Source organism: Myodes glareolus, chromosome 2, assembly GCF_982192425.1.
Source record: "Myodes glareolus chromosome 2, mMyoGla1.1, whole genome shotgun sequence".
Lineage (NCBI taxonomy): Eukaryota > Metazoa > Chordata > Mammalia > Rodentia > Cricetidae > Myodes > Myodes glareolus.
Genome location: NC_142027.1, coordinates 106,444,203 through 106,464,445, shown reverse-complemented (window position 1 = coordinate 106,464,445; position 20,243 = coordinate 106,444,203). Strand labels below are relative to the sequence as shown.

At 47.7% G+C, this 20,243-nt stretch overlaps 1 protein-coding gene across 1 annotated transcript; it reads left to right on the top strand.

Moving 5' to 3' along the window:
- Nucleotides 1-1,097: 1,097 nt before the first annotated feature.
- On the top strand, nt 1,098-17,867 carry LOC125397656 (paired immunoglobulin-like type 2 receptor alpha). Its single transcript, XM_087903360.1, has 7 exons — nt 1,098-1,330; nt 1,637-2,038; nt 9,769-9,969; nt 14,086-14,116; nt 16,561-16,607; nt 16,815-16,846; nt 17,010-17,867. Exons 1-7 carry the CDS (start codon nt 1,282-1,284, stop codon nt 17,133-17,135), a joined length of 888 nt encoding a protein of 295 aa, XP_087759486.1. The 5' UTR covers nt 1,098-1,281; the 3' UTR covers nt 17,136-17,867.
- The last annotated feature ends 2,376 nt before the right edge of the window (nt 17,868-20,243 follow it).

Genomic DNA, 20,243 nt, shown 5'->3' with positions numbered 1-20,243 from the left:
AAGGGTAGGATGACATCCTACAGAACCAGACCTTTGGCTACTATAGCCCCTGCCCCCACATCTCACGACTTGACTATTCATGGACCAGCTGTGTCCACTCTCAGAGATGTCCCAGGCAATATGTCATGACTGACACATTGCTGCTCTGAGCCCTTTTTGCCCACTGCATTCAAAGAAGGTTCTAGAACAGACATAGCTAGAAGGAATCACTGAAGTGTTCTGTGGGAGCAGCCTCCCTGGAGCCCAGCAGCAGATCCGTGGCCTTTGAGGGGAGTTCAGAGGCTGCACCGAGCAGGCAACCCAAGTCAGTGTGGAGAGTGAGACCACAAGAACTCAGTTGGACTAAAGTTCAATTGACTGCCGTGTGCCAGTCATGTGACATGTGCCAGGCTTCTCTGACCCTTGGTTTCCTCCTCTGAGTGTGTGTTAAGGGTGGCAGGAGGCAAAAACTCTCCTTCAGAAGCTGGAGTAGCTCTGGAGTCAGTGTCAGGGTGAGAGACTTACCCGGAAGCACAGGGAAGTTACAGACTTGGCAGCAACAAGCGCCAGGGCGAGAGTGTCCACTGGGCATTGGTTTTCCTGGGCGGCTGTGAGGAGTCCCTGACAGGCAGCAAGAGTGCAAAGAGCAGACGATGGTGGGGGCACCAAGCTAGGGCTGGGGACTGAATGTGTTTCCTCATCACCTCCTTCCTCGTTGTGTCTGGTGAGCAGAAAATGATCAATCCCTTAACAGTGATTATGAGAGAGAGAGAGAGAGAGAGAGAGAGAGAGAGAGAGAGAGAGAGAGAGAGAGAGAGAACAGACAACCAGCATGAGGGGAGACATAGTGAGAAACAGACCGAGGGGAGGGCGGGAGTGGAGGAAATCAGGAGCTGAGGAAACAGTGATTTCAGGCTGCATAGGGAATGGGAAAGACTGGATGAGACAGGAGGTCAGGGTGGAAGAGAGGAGAGCCCGGCATGCAAAGGTCAAGGCTGTAACTTTCACCCAAAAATGGGGGCTGGGCTCAAGGGCGCAGTCATCTTCTCAGTGACCACAAGGAAGGATCTTTTGCAACATGGAGGGAAAAAAGGCCAAAGTGATAAAGGAAGTTGCTGACCACAAGGAAGTGGAGATGTGGAGGTCCTGCCCCTCACTGGGTCCTCCACATACAGCTCAGGGGATGGGGATCATTTTTGTTCTGATTGTCTCCTGAATCCTGACCACCCCAGGGACCCTCCACAGGACCTGTTCTTCCTCCTGATAGCTCTGTTGGTCTCTCTTGCTGGAGGGATTCCGGACATGGCTTGGTTCCTGCTTCTGCTGCTGCCAGCAGCCTGCCTGCAAGCTGGTGAGTGGTGGGAACCTCACTACTGGGGACTTAACCACAGGAGGGGTGAGTGGGGCTGGGAAGAGTCGGCTGGCATGTGGACAGGTGACTGCTCTAGGAGCCAGCCTGTCCTCTGAGCCCCACGAGAAAGCTCATCCTCAGAGTTGGTCCACCCAACCTGTCCCCATCTGTCCTGTATCATATGGGACAGTGGGACATAGGGACAGTTCTCTGCTGTGTCCCACACCTGCCTATGGATTCTCAGGAAACTCTGGGTTGTCCATTCCATCTCCGGAAGTGGCTTCAGATTCTCTCCATCCTTCTCAGGGAACTTAGTAGGATTCAACAGAGAAAAGTCTTATGGATTTGATCAGCCACCACACGTCTCTGGTGTCCAGGGCGGCTCCATCGAGATCCCCTTCTCCTTCCACTTCCCCTGGGAGTTGGCAAAGGATCCACAGATGAGGATTCTCTGGAGATGGAAGAACTTCCATGGGAAATTTATCTACAACTCTTCCTCGGGTTTCATACATGAGCATTTCAAGGACCGGTTCATCCTCAACTGGACACAGCCTCAGACATCCGGAGTCCTCAGAATCCTGGACTTGAAGGAGAAGGACCAGACAGTGTACTTCTGCCGAGTTCGTCTGAAAACGACAAAACGCTTGGAGCGTTTTCAGTCAATCAATGGGACCCGACTCACCATCACTCAAGGAGAGCACATCCCAGGTCAGTCCCTGGTGGCCCTGGCTTTTTTATAACATAGATGTCAGTAGAGATCCTACACTTCTGATCCTTCCCACAGATTCCTCTCGTGTGTTCTGTCCCCTCACCAGAGCTCTGTCAGCTTCCTCCTTCCTCTTCCCCACAAACATTCACAAGCCTTAGCTGCTCTCCCTGAGCTGCCCCCTCACTGTGCCCTCAGATCCCACCCCACTCCCGGGCCTCAACTCTTCCCATACGCCCAGCCTCCTGCTCCTTTCTCCCAACTGCACTACTGCCTTGCCCACCCCTGCCCTTGTTGCCAGAAATACGTGTGTGTGTGGTCTCTCCAGGATGGAGCAGCCTTCACTTGGTGCTGTGCCAGGGTCTCTGTTAATTCCCAGTTTACATCATATTTCGTGCCTTCCACAGACGGTGCCTCTGGTCCCCATGTATACCCCTCCTCCTCTGGGTCCCCCTACTTCTCTAAGACACATCCCTCACCTCTCCCGCCCCAGTTTCTTTTTCCCCTATCTCTGTTTCCTCTTCTCCCTCACGTTCTCACCATGATCAGGTCTTCTGGTTGCTTTACCTCCTCTGTGGCAGCTGTGACTTCAGCTTCCACACCGAATGCACTCAGCCCAGCCTAGTCACTGTGTGAGCATTACCCCGGCCACCCATCACCACTGTTGGGCACTCTTGTGGTCATTATACAGAGAAGGACACAGAGACCAGCAGAATTAAACTCAGCCCAAGGGTGCTGGTGACAAACACACCCTGAAAGGACCCTTTCCCTCCAAGCGTCTCTCAACTATAGACACATGGCCTCTGCTGGAGTTCACTCTATTGCCTCCTCCTATCTTGATTTCATGGGCCATGTATATATGGTGTAGGCATATATGTACGTGTTTGTGTGCACACATGTGTGTGTGTCTGTGTGTGTGTACACATATTCCCCTTTTTGTGCTTTGGAAGACCAGAGTGCGGCACTGGGAATCCTCCTCTGGTAAGACCGACTTTATTTCCTTGAGGCAGGGTCTCTCACTGAACCTGGAGCTCACTGTTCTGGGCCAGGCTGAAGGGCCACAAAGCTGCACTGATCCTCTTGTCCCCATCTCCCATGGTGTTGTGGTTACAGGTGCTCACATGGTCTGAATTACAAATAATGTGTATGATATCTGAGGAAGGAACAACTAAGGTTAATCCCTGGCACGCGCACACACACAAACACACACACACACACACAAACACACACGCACCATTATCTGTATGTTAAAATTTAATAAAAATAAATATCTTAAAAAATAAAATATAAAATTAACAGCCAAATAATAATCAATTATCATTAATTGCATTGCCAGTTCTCAGGATGCAGTGATAAATGGGTTTATCACCTCCAGGTTAGACCCACCTGCCTCTCCCTGGCAAACCACTCCTCATCTTAACCCCTGAGCTGGTTCAGGATAAAGTCCACACCCAGAGCTGGCCAGGCCACCTTACGTCTGCATATCCTGAGCCTCCTACACATTTTCCTAAACATTTTTTTCCTGAGATTTTTGTTCTTCTCAGCCTCCTCCCCCTTCCTCCTTTCCTAATTTCTCCTGGCCCTCGAGATAATCTGTCAGGTGCTTGGAGAAAATCTCAATTTACATCAGCCATGCTCGTCTCTGCTTCAGTCAGACACACCATGGTTTCTTCTTTAGCAGGACTTCAGATGGTCCCCAAGGCCACATGCATGCTAGACCAGGGCTCTGCCATTGAGTTACACCTCTCGGCCACTATGGGTTCTTCCGTCGGTATTTCTACAATTAATTCATTAACTGAATATTCCTGTCCATGTTCTTAAAATGTAAAAATTATTGATAAAAAGACACGCTTTTTCTTTTGATCTCTTAAGACAGGGTCTCATGTAGCCCAGGTTACCCTCAAGCTTGCTATATAGCTAAGGATGACCTTGAACTTCCAACCATCCAGTCTCCACTTCCCAAGGGCTAGGATCACTAGCGTGTGTCACCACTCCTGTGTGCAGTGCCTGAGATGGGACTCAGGGCCTCGCACTCACTAGGCAAGCCCTCTACCAACTGAGCTACATCCACAGACCCCAAAAGAATTGTGTTTATCCGACCAAAATTCCCACATTTAGTGCAAAGAAATCACAACCAGAGAAATATTTGAAACAAATATTGAGAAAGAACCCTGTGATTGGTTTATTTTCTTTTACATAATTTCATTTTTGTGTCAAATTCAGTAATACTTTCCTTTGCAATTTTTTTCATGTCTGAGCAAAAAGACCCCTGGTGATCTCTCTCTCTCTCTCTCTTAAAATAGATTCTTCTCTCATACAATACATCCAAACAACAGTTTCCCCTCCCTTCACTCCTTCCATCCTCTACATTTGCCCTCTCCCCCAGATCAACATCCCCCAGCTGTTTTATCATCAGAAAACAGCAGACCTCTCCAAGAAACAACAGTCAAACAGAACAAAGCAAGATACAAGACAAAGCAAAACCCTGCTATCATGATATGCTGGACAAGACAACCCAATATGAGCAAAAGAGTGCCAAGAGCTGGAAAATAGTCAGAGACACACCCACTCCCACTGTTAGGAGCCCCTCCAAAACCAGCAAACTAACAGCCATAACATACACTGACCTGGATTTTAGATTCTCTTGTAGAATAGCATGTGTTTCTGGCCTGTCTAACCTACTGTGTTCCACTGTGTCTTCATTTTTAGTTGTACTTCCTGTTTGTGTATGCACAGGTACGTGGGTGTCTCAGTGGCAGGGTCTGAGGACTTTGGGAGTCACTTCTCTCCTTCCAACTTGCTTTGAGGCAGGGTCTCCCCTTGTTGTGTCTCCTCACCATGGAGTGCAAGATGGCTGCCCAGACAGCCTCCCTGTGAGTCTCCCATCTCTGCCTCCTGTCTCCCCAAAGCAGGGCTGCGGTTGCAGATGCTCACCACATCTGGATTTTTATATGGGTTCTGAGGGACCAAAAGTCACAGCAGGTGTTTTATCTATTAAGTTTGGTTCTTTATTTTATTAATTTTTTAAACTTATGTGTATGTGCATGTCAGTGTGGTTACATATTTACATGCATGTGTCTGTGTGAACATACATGTGGAGGCCAGGTAACAACCTTGGAAACCTTTCCCTGGGCACATTATGCCTTTCAATTCTTTCTCTTCCTTCCTTCCTTCCTTCCTTCCTTCCTTCCTTCCTTCCTTCCTTCCTTTCTTTCTTTCTTTCTCCCTCTCATTCTTCCATTTTCTTCCCTCCTCTTTTAAGGAGGGGTGTCTTTCTCTGGCCTGGAGCTCACCAAGTGGGCAAGGCCAGCTGGCAGTGAGCCCCAGGGCCCATCTACCCTCTCCAGTGCTGGGATTACATGGCGACACACACAGGTCCTTGGGGATGCAACTCAGATCTTTGTACTTCAGGGGTGTTATTAGGAGTTTCTATTGCTGTGTTAAACACTGTAATCAAAGCACTTGGAGAGGAAACGGTTTACTGTGGCTTACACGCTTCTATCACAACACATCATCAGGAGAAGGCTGGGCAGGAATTCCAGGCAGGAACCTGGAAGAGGAACTGAAGCAGAAGCCATGGAGGAGGGCTGCTCACTGGTTTGCTTTCTGGGCTTGCTCAGCCTGCTTTGATTATAGCATCCAGGACCAGCAGCCCAGACACGGCACCACCCACAGTGAGCTGGACCCTCCCACATCAATCTAAGAAAGAAAATGTCCTGTAGACTTGCCTATGATCAATCTGATGGAGACATTCTCTCAGTTGAGGTTCCTTCCCAGATAACTACAGCGTTGTCAGATTGACACAATAACTAACCAGAGCACAGGGCAAGAGCTTTCTGATTGAGCCATCTCCTCAGTTGCTGGCCTGCCTGTTCTCCTCTCGGGACTACACTTCCTTAGTGACTCTAACCGTATCCATGACAGCGGTCAATGAGACTCTTTCCCTCTCAGCCATTACTCAACTTAACACTTCCAACAACTTTGTTTTTTTGCTTTGTTCTTTTGGGACATTCTGGGAAAGAAGGTAATATATATATATATATATATATATAGAGAGAGAGAGAGAGAGATAGATAGATAGATAAGATAGATAGATAGATAGATAGATAGATAGATAGATAGATAGATAGATAGATGTGCGTAGATACACACACATATGTATACACACACGTTTGTTGCAAGAGGAGTGGCGGGCTGTGTCCCACCACTCGGCTAGCTTATGCCCAAAATAATTACACGGAAACTGTATTCATTTAAACACTGCCTGTCCCATTAGTTCTAGCCTCTTATTGGCTAACTCTCACATCTTGACTCAACCCATTTTTAATCTGTATGTCACCACGAGGTCATGGCTTACCAGCATGAGTCTAGCCAGCATCCGTCTCGGGAGGGGGAATCATGGCGTCTGCCTCATTGCCTTCATCTCAGCATTCTGTTAGGTTTACTCCACCTATCTAAATTCTACTCTATCAAAAAGCCAAGGCAGTTTCTTTATTAACCAATGAAAGGAACACATAGACAGATGACCCTCCTACATCACACGTTTGCCTACACTCCCTGACAAAATTAGGACAACAAAGAAAATTCATTATATAAAAAAGACTGGAACTGAATAGTAATGATGGCTGCTCCGCAAAATAAATGCGCTGTCAACCACTGGAGCGCATATTGCTGAGTTCAAATGATATATTGTACATCACATACATTTATACCTGAGGCAGGGTCTCACTATGTAGCTGAGAACTTGCTATGTAGACTCGATGGGCCTTGAATTCACAGAGATCTGCCTGTCTCTGCCTCTCGAATGCTGGGGTTTAAGGTGTGCTCCACCACAGTCAATTTTGAACTGACTTTTTAAGTGGGGAGGTGCAAACCTGTGATCCCAGTGGAAGGTGGAGGCGAAGAGATCAGGAGTCTAAGGTCATTAGCTACACAGCAAGTTCTAGGCCAGTCTGGGCTACATGGACTCCATCTTTAAGTAAATGTTAAGAATGGCTAAGAGCAGTGGCTTTGTGACTGTGAGGACCAAAGTTCAAATCCCATCACCCACGGAGGAAGTTGGGTGTCCCTGCATATGCTGCGACACCAAGGAGGTGGAGACAGGAGGATTGCTGAGTTTGTTAATTTTCAGTCTAGTTGATACTTGAGCCCCCATTTCACAGAGAGAAGCTGCCCCTGAGGAAGAGATGGAGAATGTTGCCAGAGGACACAAAAGCCTCTTCTGTCCCCACATGCTTATTCAGATGCACATCTCTATCCATCGTGTGTGTGTGTGTGTGTGTGTGTGTGCGATCATGTCATACATGTGAGTAGGTGAGTGTATGTACACTCACACAGACACATACTATATACATACATAAAAATGGCAAAAGATATTTAGTAGCATTTGCTTATTTAAGTATTTCATACATTTTACAACGTATTTTCAAATCTACATTGAAAGCGAGCAGCGTCTTCTGCAATAGGTTCTTACCATCTAGCTGTGGTGGGCAACCAAGACCAATACCAGTAGTCTGTGTGGTATTGGGGTTCTGAACCTCACTCACCGATAATGCATAGGGAGGCAAGCCATGCATGGCACTGAGAATTTGTTCCATAACTCACATCTAAGGAGCAGCCATGTTCACCCTGGCAGGCTACTTCTGTTCTAACAAGGACTGTTACTAGAAAATGACTGTTTAGATCTGTGTGACTTAGAGATTGCTCCTTGTAAGGGATGACATGAGCATCTGAGGACGTTCCTACCAGGAAGTAGAGTTGTCATTGCTCACCCGATCTCAGCCTCAGCATCTGTTCCCTTCTTCCTGTGTGAGCTTCCAAGAGCTGTTCCCCATCCCACATCCCCCAAAGGAGACAGGATACCCATGTCTGTCTGTCCATTTCCCCATTGAAGAACAACCAATTTGTTATTTGAGTGTAGGATCTGAGCCTGGTCCCTGACAGCTCTAACAAGCCAGGCTTGATTCCCTGTCCTCAACAAGAAAATTAGAGAGACAGGTCACAGTGAAAAGCAGAGGAAAGAGGCATTCTCAGCTTAGGGAGCCTTAAAGTTCTTGCCTTTAAGAATTCCCCATTCAGGGTTCAATTAAAAATGCCAGGATGAGCTAAAGGGGGGCTAAAAATCTGAGGGAAGATCTGAGGGGAAAGAGTCTACTCCCAACAGCTTCCGTCTATCCATCTCTCTTCAGTCCATCATTTCTCATTGTTTCTCTTGTTCTGCCTTGGTCCTTGTTCTACATTGTTCTCAGTTTACCCATTACAAATGTTCCCAGCCATATATATATATATATATATATATATATATATATATATATATATATATATATATAGCCTTAAAACCAGCAATTCCCCGGCCCTGACAGGTACCAGGGACAGAAGTCTTTTGCCCCATAGAAAGTCAGATAAGGGTTCACACAAACACACACACACACACACACACACACACACACACACACACACACACACACATCTATGAACTCCTTAATGGAGAAAGGTAGTTAAGAAAGGAAGTAAATCATTAGAGGATTCTAGAGGGGAAGGTTACTGAGCTACACTACATTTTTAGATGGTAGAAAGAGCTAAAAGGTTTATTTCAGGAAAATTATGGACAGGGCAGGGATTGTTTAAATCAGCACGCCACTTCTTTTCTCCCAGCATGCATACAGGCTTCCAGGTAACCTAAGTAAACAGAGAGAAGGTGATGGCTCTTGATCAGACAGCACACACACCAGACGCTGCAGTTTCTGTGGTCTAGGTCTGGAGTTAGACTCACTGCTCTAAACCAAGAAGACAGCCAGACCTTTAAATTATCACTTCTGGGCTATGCTGTTATCAGTCGCTGTGATCCTGGGTGTTGTGGGTCTTTCTCTGGGTTGCAGTTAATTATTTCTTCTGATTTCCTTGAGAATCCTGAACTAAAATCATCGGTTAACTGAAATGAAGATGAGCATAGGAGTTAATAATCTTTTAAGTGGGGTAAAACCAGAGCAGCAGCTTGGGCAGGTGATGTTCTATGCCTGGTCCCTAAGCCCTGACAAAAGGCCTCTGATAAAGGTAATTGCAGGAAGGCAGATCTCTGCGCTTACCTAGGAGAGAGGAACAAGGCCTGGCAGTGGGAAACTGTTCTGAACTAGGGAATTAATTCCCAAATATGTAACAGAAGGGAAGCCAGCACAAAACAGGCACTTTGTTCACAAAGCAAAAATGTCAAAAGCCTTGCCTTTGGGTTTAGCCTTTAGCAGATCCTTTGGTTCTGGTAAGTCACTCCTGAAAGATGACCAAGCAATTACTGTATGATATCGTGACCTCCAGCACTCAGCTTGACAATCTCCTCCTCAGACTGGGAAGAGGAACAAGGAGGTCCAGTGACCACACATCCTGATCTGAGGTTTAGGCCTAAATAGAAGACAAGACATAAGCACAGCTAAGCAGTCCCAGTTCCGGGGTGGCCCCGCCCACAGTAAGCCATCAGCCTCTGTCTCCAGTCTCTCCTGCAAGGTGATCTGAGGAGTTGTCAGAACTGTGTGAACTCTCTTTCTGGGAGATCAGTTCTTTACTGGCTGGCTCCAAGCTTTGCCTTTTCCTTCTCCCAGCTTGAGACTCCTTGGGTGACTCCAGTTCATTGGAGTTCATGCTTCAGTATCTGATGACAAAGAGTGCTGCAGAGGCATCTCTAGAACATCTTCATTCCTACTGGGGAAGTTCCATGCTGACTTCCTTTATCTCTTCCCAGCCCCCACGACCACCTCTCCAAGAGCCACCACTGCAACTTCTGCACACACCAAAAATACCCTCACGGCCACAGAAGGTCAAATGAGTGGAGAAAATCACACCCTGAATCTGGGAGCCAGAGTTGGGTTGGCAGTGGCTGCTGCTATACTCCTGGCTGGGGTTTTGGGATTGATGGTGTTCATCAGGTGGAAGAGGAGGAAAGGTAAGTGGTCCAGACTGCATCCCCATCACACTTCCTGAGTGTTTCCACAGGACAATCTACACCAGAGTCATTGAAGGGGATTGTTGACAACTCAGATCCTAGGGCTCAGGTGATGGCTCAGTCCATAAAGTGCTTACCGCACAAGCTTGAGGATCCTTCACCACAATCCTTGTAGTCCCGGTGCTGAGCAGGGGGGGGGGGGCATGGGACAAGATCATCCCTGAGGCTGATGACTAGTCACACTAGCCTAATTGTTGGGCCTCGGGCCCCAGTGAGAGACCCTGTCTTTAAAAACAACAAGGCGACAGCTTTTGAGGAGCTAAGGGTGGCTTCCGGCTTCCCCAGGGCAGATCCCTGAAGGCCTGTTCTTGAGTCCAGAGTCAGGCTCTGAGGCTTCTGCTTAGAGTAGCTGGGGTCTTTTTGTTGCTCTTGTTTCAGTTTGGTTGGCTGCAGGCCTGCACTGCTAACCCCACCGGGAATCTGCTTTAAGCCGGTTCCCCATGTGAGGCTCTGAGGGTTCAGTTTGTGAACCGCACAGTCCAGTCACAAAGGCAGTTCTTCTCTGTTGACTCAGTCATTTTGTCATCAGAGGAGAAAGGGCCTGCCCAGGGGAAGCCAGAGGAGGGGAAAGCAGAAGGGACTGGAAGTCGCCTCAGCTCAGCTGTGTTAATTGCCCCACTTCCCAAAGTCTGGCTTGAAATCAGAGGATTACAAATAGATGAACATCCAGTTTCCCAGTAACTGCGGGTGATGGGGGAGGTGTCCCAAGGACTGAGTGTTCATTTCACAGAGTGCTGTGATGTTGACAGATGTGGTCAGAGGAGAGAAAGGGGGTGAGAGGAGCTCTTAGAGGAAGAAAAATTACATAAAATGTCAAAGAATAAATAATGACAGCTAGAGGCAGTGAGATGGTTCAGGAGGTCAAGACACTGGAAATGCTAGAACACACAGGGCAGAGGAAAGATCTGACTTCTGTATGTTGTTCTCTGACACATGTACACCATGACCTGTGCACACTCACACACACGGTGAATAATATAATACAATTAAAAATAAAAACAACGACAGCCAATGGTGGTCACACCTAACTCTGTGCACCTGGGAGGAAGGGCAGGAGGATCTTGACTCCATGAGAATTTATCTCATCCCTCTCCCTTCCACAGAATAGCCAGGAACATGCTAGAAGTCATGTAGGACACTCTCTGGCCTTTCAGGAAAGGGAACCCATGTCAGGAACTCTTGAGTAGTGTGGTGCTGGCGGAGGAGACAGAAGACAGGGGGAACCTTGTAAGTCAGGTCCCCAAACCTCTGATACTGGAGGCAAAACCAAGAGGCCACCTCAGCGCCCTGCTATGATGACATCAGCTTGTGTGGAAGGTCTCAGATGGGGTTCAGGAGGGTCACCAAGACAGGTCACTGGGGAGGAAGGTGTTTACTAAGAGTTATCAATGCCACGGACAGTCAGAAAGGTAGACAACAGCATGGCGGGGGCTCTAAGAGATATCAGGCCCCACCAATATGGCAGGGGCTCTAAAGAGAAAAGGGGGCTCTTTCTTTTCCTTCTGAGGATGGGGGTGGTTTCACTGCACAAGCCTGAACCAGGAAGTAGGGAGGAAAGGGAGCAGGATGTGTGGCCACTGATGCCCTCTGATGTAAATCACTCCTGAGGAGAAAAACCCTGGGCCTGGATGGAAGTATGTCAGCTGGAGAGTCACAGTGTCTCAGGAGTGGATCTGTGAGAGGTGAAGGGCGGTGCTGCGGCCTGAGCAGCTGCTGGACCCTAGCCTTACAGTCGTAGGGTGTAGAGGACAGACTGGAGGTGCCAGGCTGTGTCAGTGATAAACTGGCAGCCACTAGGGCTGCCCATGGAGACGAATGGCCAGGACAGGAAAATTTCAAAGTAAAAGCTCTCAGACTCTGTGACTAGCCCGTGTGGTAGTGCCTGTCTGTAAATCCAGTGTGTGGAAGGTGCAGGCAGGAGGATCAGCATTCTAAGTCTTCCTTGGGTGCAGAAGATCTCAAACAAACAAAAGCTCAGTGATTAGACAGACACAGGGACCAGAGAACAGGAACAAGTCTCGTTTGCTGAAAAACAGTTTGATGAAAGCACCACGCCATATGGGGACTGAAGGAGGAAGTCTGTCTGAGGGTGTGCAATGGCGGTCACTTTCCTCTGCTGTGATAAAGATATCACCATCAAAAGTACCTTGTGGAAGGAAGAGTTTATTTTGACTTGTGGCTCCAATGGAAGGTTAATAATGGCGGGGCAGCGGAAGCAGGACACTGAGCGGTCAGATCTCAATCACATGCAGAAAACTCAAAGAAAAAGGAACTGAGAAGGAACACTACATTCTCAAGCACACCCCCAGTGACACACACCTCTTCTAGAAGGCTGCATGTTCTATAACCTCCCCCAATATGACCAAGGGTTCAAACAGGTGAGCCTGTGGTTCAGATTCTTCAGTCAAACCTGCACTGTGGTAGACTGAGCAGCTGGGTCTGGGATGTATTTGAAGTGCCTGCATGGATCTGATAGAACTGTCCTAAAAACAAACAAACAAAAACACGTATTTATAAGTCACAAGAGAAAGGATAGAGGGTTATTCCAGAAGTTAAGGCGTTAAGAACATGTGTTGCTCTTGCAGAGACCCAAATTCAGTTCCCAGCACCCTGTGGCGTCCCTCACAACCTCCTGTAAGTCTACCTGCAGACATCCAGTGCTCTTCTGGTCTCTGTGGACTTGGGAACACAGATGTCATACACAATGTCTCTCATACACATATACACACACAAATAAAAATATATCTTTAGAACTATAAGTATAATGTAAGACACTTGGGAAAAAAGCCCAAACCGAGGAGCTGAATAAGTTGCTCTCCAAAACACAGTGAGTGACGTTGAAGAAAAGAGGAAGCAGGTGAGTAGGAAACATTCATAAAATGAAAAATTAGTTAAGATGTCTATATCAGGGGTTGGATAGACGGCTCAGTGGTTAAGAGCACTGACTGCTTTTGCAGAGGCCTGGGGTTTGATTCCTACCACCCACACAATGGCTCACAGGCTCCTGAAACTCCTGTCCCAGGGGCTATGATGACCTCTCCTGACAGGGACCAGGTAAACATGTAGCAAATAGACATACAAACAGGCAAACTTTTATATAATAAAAACAACAAGATTTTTTTTAAAAAAGATGTCTATACAACAAAAATAGTGAACTCAATAAAATTCCCATCTAAACAACAATGGCAGTCCTGAAAACACAATTCATCTCCAATTTGGAAGCATTCTCAAAGACAAAATGAGATGAAAAAACACCAAGAACAAACAGCAACAAAAAACAAGTGACCAATAATGGAGCGTTCCCACTGCCTCATCCCAGAATTTGGTAATTTGAAATAGGAGGCTGGAGGGATGGCTCAGCAGTTAAGAGCACTGGTTGCTCTTGCAGAGAACCTGAGTTCTGCTCCCAGTACCCACATCAGGCAGTTTACAAAGGCCTGTAACTCCAGCTCCAGGTCTACCGGAAGCTCTCCTGAATCCACAGGCATCTATTCTCATGTGCATTACCCCAAAAGAGGTGCATGTAATTTTAAAATTCAGACAAAAGAAAGCCAATAATAGCTCTCAGAGGGTAAAAGGTGTCCAAGACTGGAGCCACGTGGTGGAGAGAACTGATTTCCAAAAGTTGACCTCTGACCTCCATACAAACCTGTAACTATCATATAATAATAAGTTTCAATTTTAAAAAGCTATAGTAATTAAAACAGCACAGTATATACCAAGACACACAGACCAGTAGAGTAAAATACAATCCAGGAGGGCACAAAAAGGAAGGCAGGAGAATGCAGAGTAGACAAGCAAGTGTGGGGCCAGGGGAACTCAAGGTTTGGTGAAGGAACAAAAGAGTCAGCGGTGGGGTGTGGACCTGGCAGGGATTTGGGCAGGGGTTGCTGTGTAGGACAACAGCCCAGCAGAGGTAGTCCAGGCTCTTCTCTGGCTGTCTGGGGCGGTCTCTTTGCTCCCCTGTCCTCTGAAGGAGCTGAATATAGAGGACAGCTGGGGGGCAGATGGACAATCAGCACGGATGTCACACTGACACTGTCTCTTCCCCCACAGGCCAGAGGACTAAAGCTGAAACCCCAGCCAGGTGAGCGCCATGCTGTCCTCTGCAAGAGCATCCAGTGCTCTTGCCCACTGAGTCATCTCTCCAGCCCCTTCAAATGGCATTAGAGGAGCAATGGAGAACCGCACACAGGGCTCTGCACATCTCCCCACCCCTGACTCATCCTGACTGCTTCCTCCATGTCCTCCATGTCCTCCATGACGCCATCCCTTCAGGGCCACCTGCTTCACACACTGACAAGGGGTGCGGCAGAGTCTCAGGGAGTCTCCTTCCCAGAACAGCCCCCACCGCAGGCCTCATGGGGTCTTTCTCCTTCTCTCCTTCCATTTCCTAGGCTTCCCTCTCTGTGGCTCTGGCTGCTCTCAGCCTTGAACATCTGCCTGGATCCCACCAGCTCTCCCATCTTTTCCTTTCTTCCCTCTGTCTTTATGGTCAGTGAGCCCTGCTCCCCAGGAATCCTTTGTTCTAGATCTTCCATATCTCTTGCCCTTCTCTCTTCACCTCCCAACCTCTCTGCCCTTCTCTCCTGTCTTTTCTTTTCCTTACTGCATATGACCTGCTCTGAGCCTTCTAAATTTTTACTGAGAAAGGGTCTCAGAGAGCCCCAGCTGGCCTTGAACTCACTAAGTAACCAAGGACGACCTTGAACTTCTGATCCTTTCACCTCCATTTCAAGCTGTTGGAATGACAAGCATCCTACCACACCCGGTTTATGAGAGGCTGGGGATGGAACCCAGGACCATGTCAATTAACACAAGTACCTGAGAGCAACACTGCATTCCCAGCTCCTCCCTCTTTCCTCTCCCTGTGGCTTCTTTGGCCAGATACCCTTCCTCCAATCTGATCTCAAGTTCCTTCTTCCACGACCTTAGCCTGAACACCTACCCAGAAGATCTGAAATTTTTCTGCAATCTTGTTTTAATCAAGGTTGTGAGAGAGGATAGCGTTGGTTCTTCCTATTTCTAGTCTCTGTTCCTGCCCAGCCCAAGGTGATTTCCTATAATGACTCACCTTCAACTAGTGCTGAAAGACCTCAGCCAGGACCCCTTACCAATGGCCTCTCATTTCTCTACAGAGAAAGCCGAACACAAACATGCCCATCATGAGTCATTGAGGATGGCAGAGACCACTCAAAGGAAACCAGCTTCTAGTGTGTGGGCGTGTGTGTGCTCGGGTGTGTGCGTGTATGTGCACAGGCACTCAAGCACATGCACATGTGTGTGTTCTCAGGTGTCATCCACTTTAAATAATTATTTTAATTGCATTTTATTTATTTGTGTGCATGTGTATATATGTATGTGTGGGTATGAGCTTGTCACAGCACACATGTGAAAAACAGAGGACAACTTCTGGGAGCTGTCTTTTTCCTTCCACCTTGTTTTCCCTGGGATGACATCAGGTTGTCAGTCTTAATGGCATGGCCTTATCCACGAAGTCATTTCACCTGACCCCACTTGGGTTTTGGGTTTTTGTTTTGTTTTTTTTGAGACAAGGTCTCACATTGGTCTGGAATTCACCAATTAGACCTGGTTGGTTGACCAGTGAATATCCACAGTCTTCCTGTCTCTATCTCCTGAGCACTGAGAATACACTACCATGCCCAGTCCCGTGTGTGTTATTACATGTTACTGTGTGTGTGTATATGTGCAGTGCACATGTGCCTGTGTGTATAGAAGGCAGAGATTAATGGTGTTCTTTCTTGGTTTCTCTCCATTCTAGTTTGTGTTCCTGCATGTTTGTTGTGTTTGTGTGTGCACTTGTGCATGTATGTGGAGGTCAGAGGTCTATGTCGTGACTCTCCTCAGTTTCTCCCACCTTTATTTAATATTTATATTGAGATTTTCTAGTAAGGTCTCTCACTAACTGAAGCTCATCAGTTTGTCTGGGCTGCGCAGACAGCAGCTTCAGGGATCCACCCATCCCTACCCCACCCTCCAGGAACATTGTGCCCAGAATATTTTGTTGTTGCTTTGGTTAGGTTTTTTGAGACAGGGTTTCTCTCTGTAATCCCTGGCTGTCCTGGAACAACCTTTGTAGACCGGGTTGGCCTCAAACTCACAGAGTGCTGCATTTAAAGCGTGCCCCACCACTGCCTGACTGACTGTGCCCAGCATTTTTTACATAGGTCCTTGGGGATCTAAATTTGGGTCTTCATGTTTGGGAAGCAGGCCCTTTGCCAACTGAACCATCTCTCCAGCCTCCACTTCATCTTCTGAGACAGGGTCTTTCACTGAATCTAGAGCTCATCTGTTAGTCCAGACTGGTCAGTGAACTCCAGGGACTTCTCTGCCTGTCTCTGCTTCTCCAGCATCCAGCTGTAGGTGGGTGGGCTCTGGGGTCTGAAGTCAGGACGTCATGTGTATGTGACCAGCACTTTACTAACTGGGCCATCTCTCCAGCCCAGCACCTAATGTCTTAATTCTTTCTTGTCCAGCCTCTAATCTGTTGCCCATCTTATTCTCATGCAGGGAACTCATTGAAAACACTGAGAAATGTGAGAAAGTTGAGCCTGAAGGTAAATTCTGTCAACTTCCTGTTTCCACACATGGCTCTGCCCTCTTCTCTCAAGACCATGCACTTACATAAGCATTCACCTGTCCCTCCCTCACCCTGTCCCTCCCAAGTAACCAAGGTCCTCACCTCAGGCTTGGAACTCCCAGCCATCAGTCTCCCTTCCTGTCACACACCTTGACTTCAGAACTCTGTGTTCCTTTTCCTCTAGGACGACATATGGACCCCAAAGAGAACCCCATGGTAAGCAATTCAGACTCAGGTCTGAAGGAGGTAAAGGGGTGTTGATGGAGGCAGAAGGTTGGAGGTCAGAGGTGTTGGAGGGACACTCAGGCTGCAGCTGCTGCTTTGTGGGAGCCTCAGTTGCACTGCTGCTATCTAATGCCTTGTCCCCCCACCTCTGCAGGACAACAACATCGTGTATGCCTCCATTACCCTCTCAAGCCCAACCTCCCCAGGAACACCAGCCTGCTGGCCTGTTCATGAGAACCCCCAGGAAGAGACTGTATACGCCATTGTAAAGGCCAAATGAACGGGTCTGGGTGACCATCTCAGAGTCACCTTTGCTTCTAGTAGGAAGACTCCCAGCTTCCACTGATGCCCACAGAGTCAGACGCTCACAGGTCACAGATACCCATGGCCAGGACAGAAATTCACACATCAGGGAGTTTGAACTCAGAGAAACCGAGAAACTCCCATTTCCCCTTTCTAACTTCCGAGGCCTTTCTCACAAAAATACAAAGATCCACAGATTCTATCTAAATTAATTGAATTAAGAATTGTTGGGGAATATTATTTTCAGGTGTGTGACTTTAGTTTACCCTGCATTTGTTTAACTCTGTGAAGCTGTGTTACTGTGCGTGTCTAAAACACCTGATGGGCTAATAAGGAGATGAACGACCAATAGCGAGGCAGGAGCAAGGATAGACGGGGCTGAGGCAGAGAATACAAATAGAAGGAGAAATCTGGGAGGAAAAAAGAAGAGCAAGAGGACAAGGAGAGGAAGACATTGGGGGTCAGTCACCCAGCTACACACAGCAAGTCACAGAGAAAGAAGTAAAGAAAGGTATACAGAAATAGAGAAAGTTAAAAGCCCAGAGGCAAAACATAGTCAGGAAAATTTAAGTTAAGGAAAGCTGGCAAAAAACAAGTCAAGCTAAGGCCGGGCATTTATAACTAAGAATAAGCCTCTGTGTGTGATTTATTTGGGAGCTGGGTGGTGAGTCCTTCAAAAAGTCGAAAGAATAAAATGTCACAACACAAAGGATCATTAGTGTGACTCTTAACTTCCTGCCCCCTAAGACCCTCTTCTCTCCTCTATCACTTTTATGAAGCTGCCCTGGGAAGGGGATGCCCCAAATGCTGGCAGCAAGTCTACATCTGTTATGCCCAAAGTTTGGATCCCCAAAATACCACCATGAGACTGAATGTAATGCAAAAAACAAAGAGTCTTTATTGTGAGTTAACTCTGGCCTTTCAGTCCATCTGAAGCAGCAGCAGTAGCAGAAGGAGGAGGAGAAGAAGAAGAAGAAGAAGAAGAAGAAGAAGAAGAAGAAGAAGAGGAAGAGGAAGAGGAAGAGGAAGAGGAAGAGGAAGAGGAAGAAGAAGAAGAAGAAGAAGAAGAAGAAGAAGAAGAAGAAGAAGAAGAAGAAGAAGGAAGAGGAGGAAGAAGAGGAAGAAGAAGGAGAAGGAGGAAGAGAAAGAAGGAGGAGGAGAAAGAAAAGGAGGAGCAGGAGGAGGGACCCTGAGCAGCATTAGGAGTGTGTTTTGATATTTTGAAAGTGGCCAGGCTAAGAGGGGAAGGCTTGGTGAATTCCAAACCTGCAAAGTCACAGACAAGGGATTGACTGTTCCCCATGGGGTGAGGTGTTGCCTACTTCTGATTGGCCCTTCCCATTAGGGGGAGGAGTCCATGGTGTGGTGAGGAGGGTGGGAGGGGGTCAGAGAGCTGTCAGCCTCTAAATCAGAGGAACCACTTCCTTGGGTTCAGGTCAGGGAGAGGTCACACCTCTGGATTAGGGGGTGCTACTTCCCTGGACTCAAATAAGGGAATGGTCACTCCTCCAGATTGATACTCAAGATGTAGGACTCTCAGCTACTTCTCCAGCACCGTGTCTGCCTTACTGCCTCCATGTCCTACCATGATGATAATGGACTAAGTCTCTGATAATGTAAGTCACCCAATAAATGTTTTTTCCTTTATAAGAGTTGTTATAGTCATGGTGTCTCTTCACAGCAATTGAAACCCCAGCTTAGACATTTCTCAAGTGCGCACACCAAAACCCAAGGCTGCTCTTCCATAGAAAGTGCTCCTCCCCTGTGACAGCATTTTGGGACCAGCAGAAGTGCGTCCATGTGCAGCAGGCAGTGAGGTCATGAGAATGAGGTCCATGACCATGAGAGCTCAGGTCGTGGGATCAGAGAACCATGGGGACTGTGAGGAAGGCGGAGAAAGCAGACATGACAGAGTCAGTTGCATAGCCACCTGCAGGGAGCATGGAGAAGCAGTCAATGCCAGGGATCTAAGGAAATGTGGAGTCACCTTTGCATATGTCACTCGGGGAGAACGATGCTACTTCTTCCTGTACAATCAAGTCTTACTGGCCTTCAAGGAACTTATGGCGCCTTGCCATGGGAAGGGTGGGATGACCCTCCTGCTGAACCTCCCCTGAAGTCACCACGGACTCTGCCACCACCTCATGTCTTACCTCTAGTCACAGTCTAAGTGTGTCCCCTCTTAGAGATGTCCCAGACAATATGTCATAACTGACATATTGGTTTTCTGAACCTGCTTAACCCTCATTCTGGAATGACTATAACTGTGCAGAGTCATCGCCAGAGCTTTCCAGAACATGTCACCTGTCCTGGCCTTTGAGGTAAGGCTGAGTGATGCCTTGAGGCCATGCTGAAGCCTCTGCTGAGCAGAAACCTAGAAGAACTTACTGAGACTGGAGTCCCAAAAGACCTGCCATTTGTTGATGGTGTGGCCTGAGCCACGGCTTCCTCTGTGGGTGGAAAGGCAGAAAGGCTCTTGCAGACATGGGATAAGCTTTAGAACCAATGACTATGGAGTGGGCTGTCACCTGGGAAGTCTAGGGACCTGGTGAATTGGGAAGCAGGGATCAGGCCAGGGCAGTGAAGGTCCAGCAGGCCTTGGTTCAGCCTGGGAAATATGAGGAATGAATGAAGAATGGGAAGAGACCAGAGAACAGAAAAAGGGGCTCAGTTCTAGAGTTGGGGGCGGAGGGAGCATCCAACCCAGCACCTCCACTATCAGCATCTCTTATCAGAGCAGAGCATGGGATTTAGCGGGTCAGACACACGGGTCAGCTTTTCTCTCCCTGAAACAGCACGTGCTGGCCCAGGCAGCCTCTTCCTTGGGATGAGAGAGAGACAGAGACACACAGAGAACAAGCAAGATAGAAGAAGATAAGAGAGAGTGGGTAGGGGATGCAGAGATAAGGGGGGGGGGGGACAGCATGGTATATGAAAGGACTGGACAGTCAGGAGGTCAAGACGGAAGAGAGGAGAGCCTGGCAAGTAAAGGTCAAGGTTGTATCTACCAGTCAACAATGATGGCTGGGCTCAGAGACCACAAGAGTGCATCAACTGCTACATGAGAAAGAAGAAGCCAGAGTGA

Bases quoted from the DNA above. Each gene is read 5' to 3' on its own strand.
- LOC125397656 (XM_087903360.1), top strand. From the start codon at position 1,282: ATGGCTTGGTTCCTGCTTCTGCTGCTGCCAGCAGCCTGCCTGCAAGCT. The intron at 1,331-1,636 runs GTGAGTGGTGGG...CATCCTTCTCAG, and splicing joins AGCAGCCTGCCTGCAAGCTG to GGAACTTAGTAGGATTCAAC. The intron at 14,117-16,560 runs GTGAGCGCCATG...ATTCTCATGCAG, and splicing joins AAAGCTGAAACCCCAGCCAG to GGAACTCATTGAAAACACTG.